General features: G+C 34.8%; 1 protein-coding gene across 5 annotated transcripts in view; it reads right to left on the bottom strand.

Annotated features, from left to right (window-relative positions):
• LOC131432866 (nephrin) overlaps window positions 1-13,034 on the bottom strand; it is a 789,197-nt gene that overhangs the window by 281,365 nt on the left and 494,798 nt on the right. For all 5 annotated transcript variants that reach the window (XM_058599423.1, XM_058599426.1, XM_058599425.1 and 2 more), the window contains exon 2: window positions 12,352-12,484. In XM_058599423.1, coding sequence (XP_058455406.1) covers window positions 12,352-12,484 — 133 coding nt within the window. The remainder of the gene's footprint in view (window positions 1-12,351; window positions 12,485-13,034) is intronic.

Below are 13,034 nucleotides of genomic sequence, written 5' to 3'. Positions count from 1 at the left end.
AAAATACTACTAAACAAATTGCTAAAAATATCTACTCGAAAATACTGCTAGAAAAACTGCTTGAAAAACTGTTCCAAAAAATAGAACTAGAAAAACTACTGAGAAATTTCTTTTTGAACTGCTTAAAATCTGTTCAAAACTGCTCGAAAAGAACAACTAGAAAAAAAACATTCAAAATCAGCTTTAAAATCGGCTCAAAACATCTGCTCGATAAACTACTGATAATATTTACTACTTTATTTACTTTCATTCTTCTCAAAAAACGTTGAAAATATCTGCTCGAAATAGCTTCAAACACTGCTCTAAAAACTATTCCAAATATCTTCTCGAAAAACTTCTCAATAAATATTCAAAAAAAACACTGAAAAAATAAATTCAAAAAGCTTCTCGAAAATACTACTCGAAATTTGCTAAAAACATCTGCTCGAAAAATCTGCTCAAAAAATATGTTCGAAAAATTACTGAGAAACTTCTCTTAAAAAACTGTTCAACACTGCTCGAAAAAAATTACTACACAAAAAACATTAAAAATCAGCTTTAAAATCTGCTCAAAACATTTACTCGTTAAACTGCTGATAATATTTACAACAAAAAAACTTCTCTCAAATACTGCTCGAACAAACTGCGGAAATTCTATGCTTGAAAATAATGAAAGAAAAACTGCTGAAAGTAGCTGTTTCTTAACATATTTGCTATAAAACATCTTTTTATACTGCTCGAAAAAACTTCTTAGAACATCTACTTGAAAATTCTTCTCAAAAACCGTTGCAAGTATCTGCTCGGAAAATTATTCGAAATAGCTTCAAAAACTGCTCTAAATAACTAGGGGATACTGTTCCAATATCGTCTCAAAAAACTTCTCAATAATTACTCGTAAAAGCACTGAAAACATCTACTCGAAAAGCTGCTCCAAAATACTACTTAAAAAATTACTAAAAACTTCTACTCGAAAATACTGCTAGAAAAACTGCTTGAAAAACAGTTCCAAAAAATAGAACTAGATAAACTACTGAGAAACTTCTTTTTGAACTGCTTAAAAAACTGTTCAAAACTGCTCGAAAAAAAACATTAAAAATCAACTTTAAAATCGACTCAAACCATCTGCTCGATAAACTACTGATAATATTTACTGCTTGAAAATTCTTTTCAAAAAAACGTTGAAAATATCTGCTCGAAATATCTTCAAAAACTGCTCTAAAAACTATTCCAAATATCGTCTCGAAAAACTTCTCAATAAATACTAAAAAAAAACCCCTGAAAACATAAACTCGAAAAGCTTCTCGAAAATACTACTCGAAATTTGCTCAAAACATCTGCTCGAAAAATCTGCTCGAAAAATTTGCTCGAAAAACTACTGAGAAACTTCAAACAAAAACTGTTGCTGTTGCTTAACATATTTGATAAAAAAACATTTTTATCACTGCTCAAAAACACAGCTTGAAAAAACTTCTGAGAATATCTGCTTGAAAATTCTTCTCGAAAACCGTTGCAAGTATCTGCTCGCAAAATTACTCGAAATAGCTTCAAAAACTGCTCTAAATAACAAGCGACAACTGCCCAAACTCTTCTTGAAAAATTGCACAAAAAATACTTGAAAAACCACTGAAAAGTTCTACACGTAAAGCTGCTCGATAATAAACAAGCGACAACTGCTGAAAACATCTTCTCGAAAAACTGCACAAAAATATGTAAACGAAACGCCGCTGGAAACATCTACACGAAAATACCGCTAAAATAACAGCTGAAAATATCCGCACGAAAAAACTGCTAGAACAACTGCTGTAAACAGCTGCTTGACAAACTGCTTAAAAAATTACTGATCGAAAAATCTGCCCCAAAAATCTGTTCGAAAAACTGATGAAAAGTTTCTCTCTAAACTGTTTGAAAACTCATAAGAATTATTACTAGAAAAAATGCTGAAAAAATCAGATTACGAATTATTTGAAAATACTGCTTAAAAACAGTTGAAAATGTGTGCTCGAAAAATTACTGGGAAAAATTGTCCAAAAACTGTTCATAATAATCTACAAGGAAAAGCTGCTCAAAAAACCTGCCTGAAAAACTGCTGAAAACATCTGCTTCAAAATTCGTTCGGAACAACTGCTCAAAAGTACTGCTTGAAAAAACTCTTCAAAACATCGGCTCGAAAATGTTTCTAGAAAAAAATTCTGGTTTAAAAACTGCTTGGTAAAACCGATTAAAATAATGCACAAAGGCACTTCTGAAAATATTCCACACAATAAAAACTGTTTACAATCCGTTCGTCAAAAACTACTAGAAAAAACTACTGCAAACAGTGGCTTGTAAAACTGTTAGAAAAATATCTAGAAAAAACTATTCAAAAACTGCTAAAAAACTCCTCGAAGATACTTCTGATAACATCTGCTCGAACATACAGCTAAACCTTATAAATAATACCTAGTATATGAGTAAACATTGCCAACCATTCACTATGTGTATGTCTACATTTGTTCGTCGAATGAATGAATAAATAAATAAGTCCGAGATTTATCTAGAACATAATGAAACTGACTATCTCTTCGAAACCCAGACTCCGTTTTAAAAATAATGAAATCTTCCGTCGTGTGCTGCTCCACCGCGGTTAAATTTCATTGTTTCCGCCAACATTTCCCCACGCGAAGAATTCCGAGCTACACGGACGAGTGTCCTCCCCCCGTAGGTATGTAGTTCGAGATGACTTTAAACTTCCCCTGCCTTCTCCAGGCCATGACGGAACGACCCAACGACGTCCAGGGCCTGCTGAGACAAAGAAACGCAGCTGGCTGTGGACGAAGTTGTTTACTTGGATGGAAACGCCATCAATCGTCGTAGTCATTCCTCTTGCTGCTCTGCTCTGCCTCAGGACTCAGGACTCAGGACCTAGTTGGCTGGTTGGCTAGCTTCGCGCCGGAAGTTGACAGTTCCAGCGACAACAACAACAACAACATCCATAAAACCCGTGATCCCAGTCATCCCAACGGCCGACCGACGGCGCACACACACGTACGCACACATATCCAGCTGGATGGCTGACAGGATAGTAAAGCTCCCGTGAGCTACACGGTTTTCTTAATGGTAAATGATGGTCATCATTCTCGTGGCTCGTGGCTAGGCTAGGGATATTCCGTAGATCCTTGGATTTTACAACAAACTGATGAACTGGTCGGACACGGACGGGGATATGGGTTCCATCGAGTGCAGTGCCCGGGCCTCATACAGTTTCCTCTCTCCTTGTTACCGTCATTATCGTCGTCGTCGTCGTCCTCAACGTTGTTGTCTCGGACGGATAGACAGACAGAGAATGGATGGATTGGCGAATGGACGGTGGTGAGTACCTTGTTTAATTTCCGGTCGACCTAGATCTAAAGAGAAACTGGGAGAGAGAGAGACAGAGGAGAGCTTGCATCCTTGTTTTATTGCTCGAGTAAACAATTGTTGATTGTTGCCATCCTCCCCCGCAGCTGGTCTCATCCCAGCGCAGCACAGCTCAGCTCATCACACGGAACTTCTTCGGGTTGACAGCGGAAGGGAGAATGATTTATGTGTTTTCTGTACCGGGAACGAGTACGTGGAGCACTCAGATTGTTGTAAATAATATTTGCGGGTAAAAGTACTTTTTTTCCCCCTCCACTGCTGTTGTTAGTTGTTACTGTTTGACTTCAGTCTTCATCCTGCTGATGATGGGAGAAATTGCGTTCCTCTGAGGTTTCCGCGATGAAAGCAATTCTATTACGCTCGAGATAGTTTATGGATGTTAATAGTACTTATTTTCTAGGAAGTGAATCCTAACTTCATTTGCTTTCCAACTGTCGAAGCACGGAGCTCGGATAGCTGGAATTGTACCGTGAATGGCTTCCAGTACGGATGCAGTTTTTCGAGTGCATCTGATGATGACTGCAATATTATAAACATTGGATCAACCAACGCTACGCACAATAACTTTATTGTGTAGCGCTCGGAACAATTATAGCGGAAGAATTTGATTATTCTTTGACTTAACACGTCTTCGGAACTCATTGGCTTCACAGAGCTAACTTTTTGTTATACATCATTACTAACTTTCGCGAAAAGCTGGACCCTCTCAAAATTTATAAATTTATCATACTAATTATTCAAGAATTCACGGAATAAAATTTTTCGGTACCTTTCGGGATCGAAACCCGAATACCGGTAAAACTGAAATAAGTTTATTTGGCTATCGACTATCTAAATCGACAAACCCGAAAAATCCGATTAATTTACTTGAAATTGACATTTTTAGACTAATCACCCTGTATCTCCTGAATCGGTAGTCGGATCTGATTGAAAACCAAGAAGTTTTTATCGGATAATAACACTTGTTTTTCGAATCTTAGATGAAGGAAACTGGTTTAGCCATCTACGAGAAAAATGAGTTAAATTATTTTAATTTCCTGTAGCTCCGGAACCAGAAGTCGGATCCAAATGAAATTCAGGAATCTTGTATAGGAGAAATATAAAGTACAACAAGTGATTTTCCAAAAATCAGTCAAATTTTCGAGTAAACCTACTGAAAAAAAATTGCAGATTGATTAAAAAATTTTAAGTTTTAATCCACCTAGTTCTGTAATGATACTTTTCTCATTAACAATGCACTAGTAATCGATGCAAAGTTTCATATTGGACATTTTGAATAACTGTTTCCGGAACCGGAATCGGGAGACTGTCGAAGTTGCTGTAAGATTTTAGCGTTATTAAATAGCCAGGCCCAAAAGGTCGAATAGTTTTACAATCTGTTTCGAAAATATCATACATTTTTGTGTCGTAAACCATATACAAATTAAACATTTAATTCTTTCATTATCATGTCTTTACCTTTACTTCAGCATGTTATTCAACAAAAAGCACACACCGGTAACAGACATTCATGCCTGTGATTCTGTTTCCTTCAAAACGATTGAAAACTCGGACTCATGAATGGTCGGTGCCGATGGAATCAGAATCAGAAATAATTGGCTCAAGTGGCACGTTCTCCTAGTTATTTGGAGAATTGTGCCGTGCTTTGTTCGTTGAGACGGTACTGTGTTTTCTAATTCCGTACCATCGCTTGTACGCACAGATATTTCGGACTCCCATAACCTTGTAACTCCAGAACCAGAAGTCAGATCCGGATTAAATTCACTAGTTATGTATGGAATCATAAGATCTTTGATTTAAATCTAAGTTTGTAAAAATCGGTGTAGCCACAGCCGAGAAAAGTGAGTTCGTTCCACCCTGAGTTCGTTTGTGGCCATAATTCCGGAACCAAAAGTTGGATTCAAAAATTTTAAAGGAATCACAAGACATTTCATTTGAATTTAAGTATGTGGAATACGAAATTTTCTATACACACAGACATTTTGCGTAATTGACGAACTGAGTCGAAATGGAATATGACATTCGGCCCTCCGCGCCTCTGTCCAAAAGCCGGTGATCATAGTGATTGCATAATCTTTTCATATGAGAAAATCAAACCACCATTTTTGATTTTGTCTCAAGATTGGTAAATTTGCTCAATAATAACCGTTTATACATTGAGAGATGAGCACTTTATTTATTTGTTATACGAGGTCTGTTCAAAAAGTACCCGGAATTCTCATTTTTCTAAAAAAATATTTATTTATTCGTCTACATCTATATGGTCCCCTTCAAAGTAATCCCCCCTAGATATAATACACTTATGCCAGCGTTTTTTCCAGTCTTCGAAACACCCCTGATAGTCACTTTTTATAATGCTCTGTAGCACTCTCAGCGATTCTGCCTTTATCTCTTCAATCGATGAAAAACGCTGTCCTTTCATGGGTTTCTTCAACTTTGGGAACAGGAAAAAATCACACGGAGCGATATCTGGCGAATAAGGAGGTTGGGGCATGATTAAAGTCTTGTTTTTAGCCAAAAATCATGAAGAAGCAACGATGAGTTTTGGAACGAATTTTGCTGCCACTCGTTTCATGCCCAAAACATTTGAAAAAATATGATGGCATGAGCCAACTGATATGCCAACTTCATCAGCAACTTCTCTAATAGTGATTCGGCGATCATCCATAATCATTTTTCCACTTTTCCCACATTTTCATCGATTATTGACGTGCTGGGTCGACCGGAGCGTTCGTCGTCTTCAACGTCTTCGCGGCCATCTTGGAAACGCTTATACCACTCGTAAACACTTGTTTTTTTCATAGCAGACTCACCGTAGGCTCTCTGTAACATTTCGCACACTTGGTTACACTTTATTTCATTTTTCACGCAAAATTTAATACAAATTCTTTGACTCTTCAATTCTTCCATTGTTTAAACTAACAAAAATCGCCGTGCTCAAAAAAACACGTCTACACCAGCCGCTACAATACAGAATGTAAACAATGAATACAGCTGAAAATTTCACCATACACTAGGGACATATGTACCAACACAATAAAAAAAATGTTGACCACCGGACTCTCTAGACTCGCGCAATTAAAAAATTCCGGGAACTTTTTGAACAGACCTCGTATACTTATTGAATTATTTATCCATTAATTATTTAATTTATTTATTTAATTATTACTTATTCATTTATTGACTTGTTTTTACGTTTCGTCTTCGACTCATCAGTGGATCAGCAGATTATGTTCTACTGCTGATGTAAAAACCTCTGGATCAACATAATCCGCTGAGCAGACGTAAAGTTAATGCAATTTGCAAAGCACTTGTTTTCGCCGAAGCGCTATGTCTAACCTGACGTGCCGAAAGAACGAAACAAATTCGACGGCATACTGATCGCTAAAAGATTTTCGTCATTTGGTGGTTTGGTACCTCGTGGGTAGCCAATTTGTGCAAAGTACACATGACTTATTTCTTGTTTTTACGTATCATCTTCGACTCATCACAAACTGGCTACCCACGAGGTACCAAACCCCCAAATGACGAAAATCATTTATTGATTTTTTAATTCATTTACTGATTCATTCATTTACTCTTTAATTTATTGATTTGTCTTTTTCATATCCAATTTATCCGTTCATTCATATATTCATTCATCAATTTATTTATTTATTTATTTATCTACCTACTCATTTACTTCTTTATTTATTTATCTATTGAATTATTTATGTATTCATTCATTCATTATCATTTTGTTTTCATTCATATATTACGTTATTTATTTACTTATTTATCTATTTTATACATTTATCTACTTTACAATTAATTTTACTTTACTTTCATTTATTCACTTATTTATTTAATCATAATATTGTTTCCTTTATTATATTATTTTATTAATTAATTCATTCATTTATTCATTAATTTATTTATTAGTGTATTTATTTATTTATTTTCACATCTATTTATTGGATTATTCATTTAATTATCCGTTTATTTCTTTCTTAATTTACCAATTCAGGTATTTATTGAATTATTAATTCAATTATTGAATATTTAATCTACTAAATTTCTGTTTGGGCTGTTAGTAGAATATTCTCACTAATAGTACTGTTGTTGTACCGTAGAATTCCACTATGTCACGTCATTACACTCTCACAGAGTCACTATTTTCACAGTCACTATTTTTCCGAAAGTGTATCAAACGTTATAATACAGATACGTATTTCGGAATGTTATTTACCTCCTTCTTCAGTGTATCGGTTTTATAAACTTATAAACTTATAAACTTATAAAACCGATACACTGAAGAAGGATGTAAATAACATTCCGAAAAACGTATCTGTATTATAACGTTTGATACACTTTCGGAAAAATAGTGACTGTGAAAATAGTGACTCTGTGAGAGTGTAATGACGTGACATAGTGGAATTCTACGGTACAACATCAGTACTATTAGTATTTAATCTATTTGATAATTCATTAGAAAACTGATTTATTCGTTTATTCACTTATTCAATAATTCATTTATTAATCAATCTCTTCATTCTCTTCACCTACATTCATTTATGAATGTATTTATTTATTTATTAATTTATTTATCTATTGATTGTACACCTATCCATTCACATAGTTATATATGTATTTATTAATTAATTTTTTACTTGTTTGTTTATTTATTCGTTTATTTATTTATTTATTCATTTAATTGTTTATTTATACCTTCATTTATATAATGTTTCCCAATCATTTTTATTATTTATTATTTCATATACTTATTCATTTACTTATTTATTTATTTATATTTAATAACTAATTTAGTGATTAATTATTTCATTTATTCATAAATCAATGACTTAATTTATTAAGTTATAGACTTATTTATTTATTTGTTCATTCAATTTATTTATTTATTTATTATTTATTTATTTATTTATTTATTTATTTATTTATATATCTATTGTTTTATTGTGTTCTCTTTATTTTTTCATTACTGTTTTTTTAAAGAATTTATTTTTGCCTTATGCAATCACTGTGAAAACCGACTTTTGAACCAAGTCATATACCATTCGACTCAGTTCGTCGAGCACGCAAAATGTCTGTGTGTATGTGTGTGTGCGTATGTGTGTATGTAACGTTTTTTTGCACTAACTTTTCTCGGAAATTGTTGAACCGATTTTAACAAACTTAGATTCGAATGAAAGGTCTTGTGGTCCCATACAAAATTCCTGAATATTGTTTGGATCCGACTTCGGGTTCCGGAATTATGGGGTAAAATGTGCAAAAAATTGTGAAAATAATTTTATTTTTTTATTAATTTCATTTTATTTACATAAACATTCATTCATTATTTTAGTCATTCGTTTATTTACATATTCATTCATTCATTAATTTATTTGTTCATTAGCTTATTAATTTTTAATTTATTTGTTTATTAGGTTTTCCTTTTTTAATTTTTTATCATTTTTTTTATTTAGTTTGTTCATTTATTTATTTTTTTATTTGTTCAGTTTTTACCTATTCAGTAATTTATTCATTCAATATATTAATCATTTCATAATTAACTATTTACTTATTGATTTATTCACTCATTTGTTTATTTATTTACTTACTTATTTATTTAATAATTTTTCAACTTATTTATTTAGCTATTCATTAGTACAATGTTTTATTTATTTATTTATTTATTGTTTTGCTTTATTTATGTATTTCCAGGGAAAACAGTTTTTCCAACAAAACTTAACTTAACTGAAAATTTTTAGGAGAATTCAGAATCCATTATTGCTAGTTGCTCGATATTAGCATAAAAAATCAGAACTAGAAGAAAAATCGTAATCGATTTAAAGTTTTTAAAATGATTATATTCAGTGCAGTACTTGATTTAGGATTTTTTCAGTATTTTTGTTTGAAAATTTCACTGATTTTGGAAAAATCGCAAGTGTCTCACATTCTGGTGGGATTTGTCGTTTCTGGGCTATAATCATTCGAAAATATAGGGGCAAAAAAGTTCGGCCCTTTTAAAAGACACTCTTAGAAAAATTTACATCTTTATAGATGCAAATAAAAGGAGTGTCGCGATTCACTTTCATTCACAACTGAAAGCATGTGAAGATAAGTTATATCAGTAATTTCACTATTAATTTAAAGACTGTCCCAGAAAGCATGGACGCACTTTGATTTCGTTGTAAATAATTCACAAGTGCTAGATATTCAAATTTTATTCGATATACTGACAATATTAGACTACAACAACAGAATATTATTCTCAACATTTGCTACTTAGCCATTGTAGACTAGCTGGTGCACCTTCTTGCGAACGTTCTTCATTAAATTCCGTACATACTTCTTGGCGACAAGTTTTGACACTTTTTTCCAATCTTTTTCGAAATGTTGAATGGTTTCGGCTGCCGAGACATGTTTCCTAAGATGTGCCTTCGTTAATGCCCAAAATTCCTCAATTGGTCAAAGTTGTGGGCAATTTGGTGGATTCATGTCTTTTGGGACGAAAGTAAAATTTTTGGTAGAATCCCATTCTACCGTTGATTTCGAGTAGTGACAAGAAACAAGATCTAGCCAGAAGACTGGAGGAATCGAATAATGGGAGGAATTACCACAGCTACATATTGCTTGCCGGACCATAGCCTTCTTATCAAATTTTTCGACTTTAATCGATGTTTCGGACTGGTTTAACACTTGGACTTCTCGCACCGTATAATATTGTGGTCCCGGCAAGGATTTGTAATCAAATTTCACGTAGGTTTCGTCGTCCATGATTATGCAGTTCAAATTTCCAGCAAGAATCGTATTGTACAGCTTTCGAACCCTCGGCCTGATCGATGCTTCTTGTTTCGGACTACGTTTTGGTTGTTTTAGCAGGACCTTTTTTTTGACCCGTTTTCGGTTTATTCACAAAGGTGTTATCCTCACCGAACTTTCTGATTGCATTTCGCACGGCTTTCTCACTTACTCCTTCCATTTTTGCTATCTTTCTCAGTGACAGTCCGCGTTCTGTGCACCATTTGTACACAATTTTTTGACGTTGTTCTGCTGAAAGACCACGCATTTCGAAACAAACTAATGAAAACGAATAAACAACTGCACAAGTGGTTAGAGAAGAGTGTAAACAACAGGACGCAGCCATAAAAATTGACATATTCTGAACCATTGCGAAATGGCAGCGGTTTTTCGTTGCGTCCATACTTTCTGGGACAGTCTTTAGCTGAAATTTACATCGATGCATACGGAAAATATATTTTTACATGTTAGTAGATGTAATATTGTGTCATCACCAAAGAAACTAAGGTAGGCTTGATTATGCGTCAAGCGTAATTTTCATTCTTTTTTAAGAGTGTAGATCAATTTTGGAATATCAAAGTGTGAAAAGTGTTGTGGCAAAGTGTACATGCCCAGAATTTTTGTAATCAAACAGGTTTCTGCCAACATATGTTCGAGCTGGCACAAAATTCGTCAATAGTTAAATCCATTTTTCCGATTTGGAATAAATGTGGTTCGAGTCCTTCTTTTGTAGTAGTAGTACTCACTCAACAAATTTACACCTTAGCCTAAAAAAAAAGAAGCTCCAGCTTCAGCGATGGTATTATCGGTCAACGCGAATATTTTCACAATAAGTTTCTTTTTTTAATTTTGAGAACAGAAAATAGTCGCTGGGGGCTGAATCTGGCGAATATGGTGGATATGATAGTAGGATGATTTTAAACAAAATACGCTCAGAGGCAGGACTCCAACCTGCGTTCTTATGCAATATGTTTTTCCAAAAAATCACCTTTTCTGTGAGTTTCACATTCATTTGGCTTCTTCAACATATGTTTCCACTCAGTAATTGCAAAACTGAGCTTAGTTATGGCGAATTTTCGTCAAACCAACTAAAAATAATAAATCGTAGTGTTTTCTCAGCTCTCGAAATTATTTTTCTAATTTTCGAAAAGTATGTCACCGAAAGTACAATAACTGACAAACTAATGAACGAAATGTCATGAAATTTTGACCGACGACGCCTGAAGGATGTCTCCGTTCAACACTAAAAGGGCGTTTTATTTAGTGAGGCCATCTATCTGCCAGACCGAGTACTTATTGACCGAAGTGTTCTATAAACAAATTGTTAATTATTAGTTACCTTTCGTTCCACAATTTCTCAGTTGGATTTTCAGGGATCTTTTTTTTGTAAAATATCCATCACATAAATATCCTTGATGGATCGGTTGAATTTTTCCAAATTCGTAAATTTATCGGAATGATTAATTTTGCACCAAACAGTGAGCGATTTGAATGGAAAATAATAATAGCTTCCGAAATTCATCGACGAATAATTTCAATCATCCAACTTGAATTAATACTTTTCAGGCTTTTTTTTCAGCACTCGATCCTTTGTGTTTGTTTTTTTCATCACACGGGGAACTGAATTTGACAAACTGTCTGTCTGTTGCTGATTTTATGGAAAACAATTTCATTTCGGTTCAAAAATAAAATTACTCTCAAACAGGCCGACACAAGTTTGCTTCTGTGTCCCGCGGTGGGAGTTTTTAAATTGACCGGAAGAGATTTCCCCAGCCTTCTGAAACAGTTCGTTAATATTTTTACTGAACTTTCGATTCTGAAAAGTCAATTAATTATGTCATAAGTCATATTCGAAAAAGAAATCAATAAAATCCTGTCACTTGCCAAAACACGATTAACATTGCCCTCAGTTTTCCATGAATACTTAATGACAGGCACGAAATCAACTGGTGCTCAATCGAAAAGCAGTGCAGCTCCAGCTCGGTTCGGACAAGTCCCGGACCGGACCGGACCGAATCGAACCATAAACTAACCGAGCCAATTGTCATCATGTCACCCCGGTTGACAACCTCCAATTACGGATACTTAGCACAACAATTTTCACTATGAAACCGGGAGAAAGCAAAAACTTAACGAGCTGAAAGATGGAGAAGAAGTAAAGGGGGAAAAAATGCCAAATGGCAACACAATACTCACGTGTACAACGGAATCGTCTGTCCACCCTTGTACCAAATGACCAGGATCGCCCGGTCGCCGGCTATCGGAGACGTGATGTTGCACTCCAGCTTCCCCGTCATTCCCTGGACCGCTTCGGCCATGTGCAGTGGAGCTGCGGCGGTGGTTGAAAGAGAAAGAACAGAGAAAATAAGGAATTAAATTTAATTTATTGCTTCGATTTCGATTTCGTTCAACAAAAAAAACAACGGAAACGGGTACCACGGGCTTCGGTGCCAGTCAGAGGAGAAAGCAGTAGAAAGAGAGAGAGAGAAAGAACTCTCATTGGACAATAAATTTTATTTAATTTTCCCGATGCCCTTTTCCTCGATTGCACGCAAACTGATGGTTCTCTTTTTTTTCCTCTTATCCAGCCCGATCCACCAGGTAGACAGTGTCAGGAGGAGTCACTGCAGGTTTATTTGCCGTGAGTGCAGTCAAAGCATAACACTGTGTTTAGGGTAAACTGGGGGTTTGAATTAGGAATGAAAAAAAAAATAGTGCCAGGAATCCAATCTCCTGCTGCACCGTGGGAAAATTCAGTTAGTTATCCATAAATCAAGTAACGCTGCAGGCAGCAAGGAAGTGCCTTCGGGTTTCCTATTTTCACCGGTGAACTTTAGCACCAATCGATTCCCGGGGTGATTCGGCGCAGGCACCGAAAT

This window comes from Malaya genurostris, chromosome 2 (assembly GCF_030247185.1).
Source record: "Malaya genurostris strain Urasoe2022 chromosome 2, Malgen_1.1, whole genome shotgun sequence".
NCBI classification, from domain to species: Eukaryota; Metazoa; Arthropoda; class Insecta; order Diptera; family Culicidae; genus Malaya; species Malaya genurostris.
Note: the sequence above shows the minus strand (reverse complement) of the source record. Positions and strands in the feature narration are given on the sequence as shown.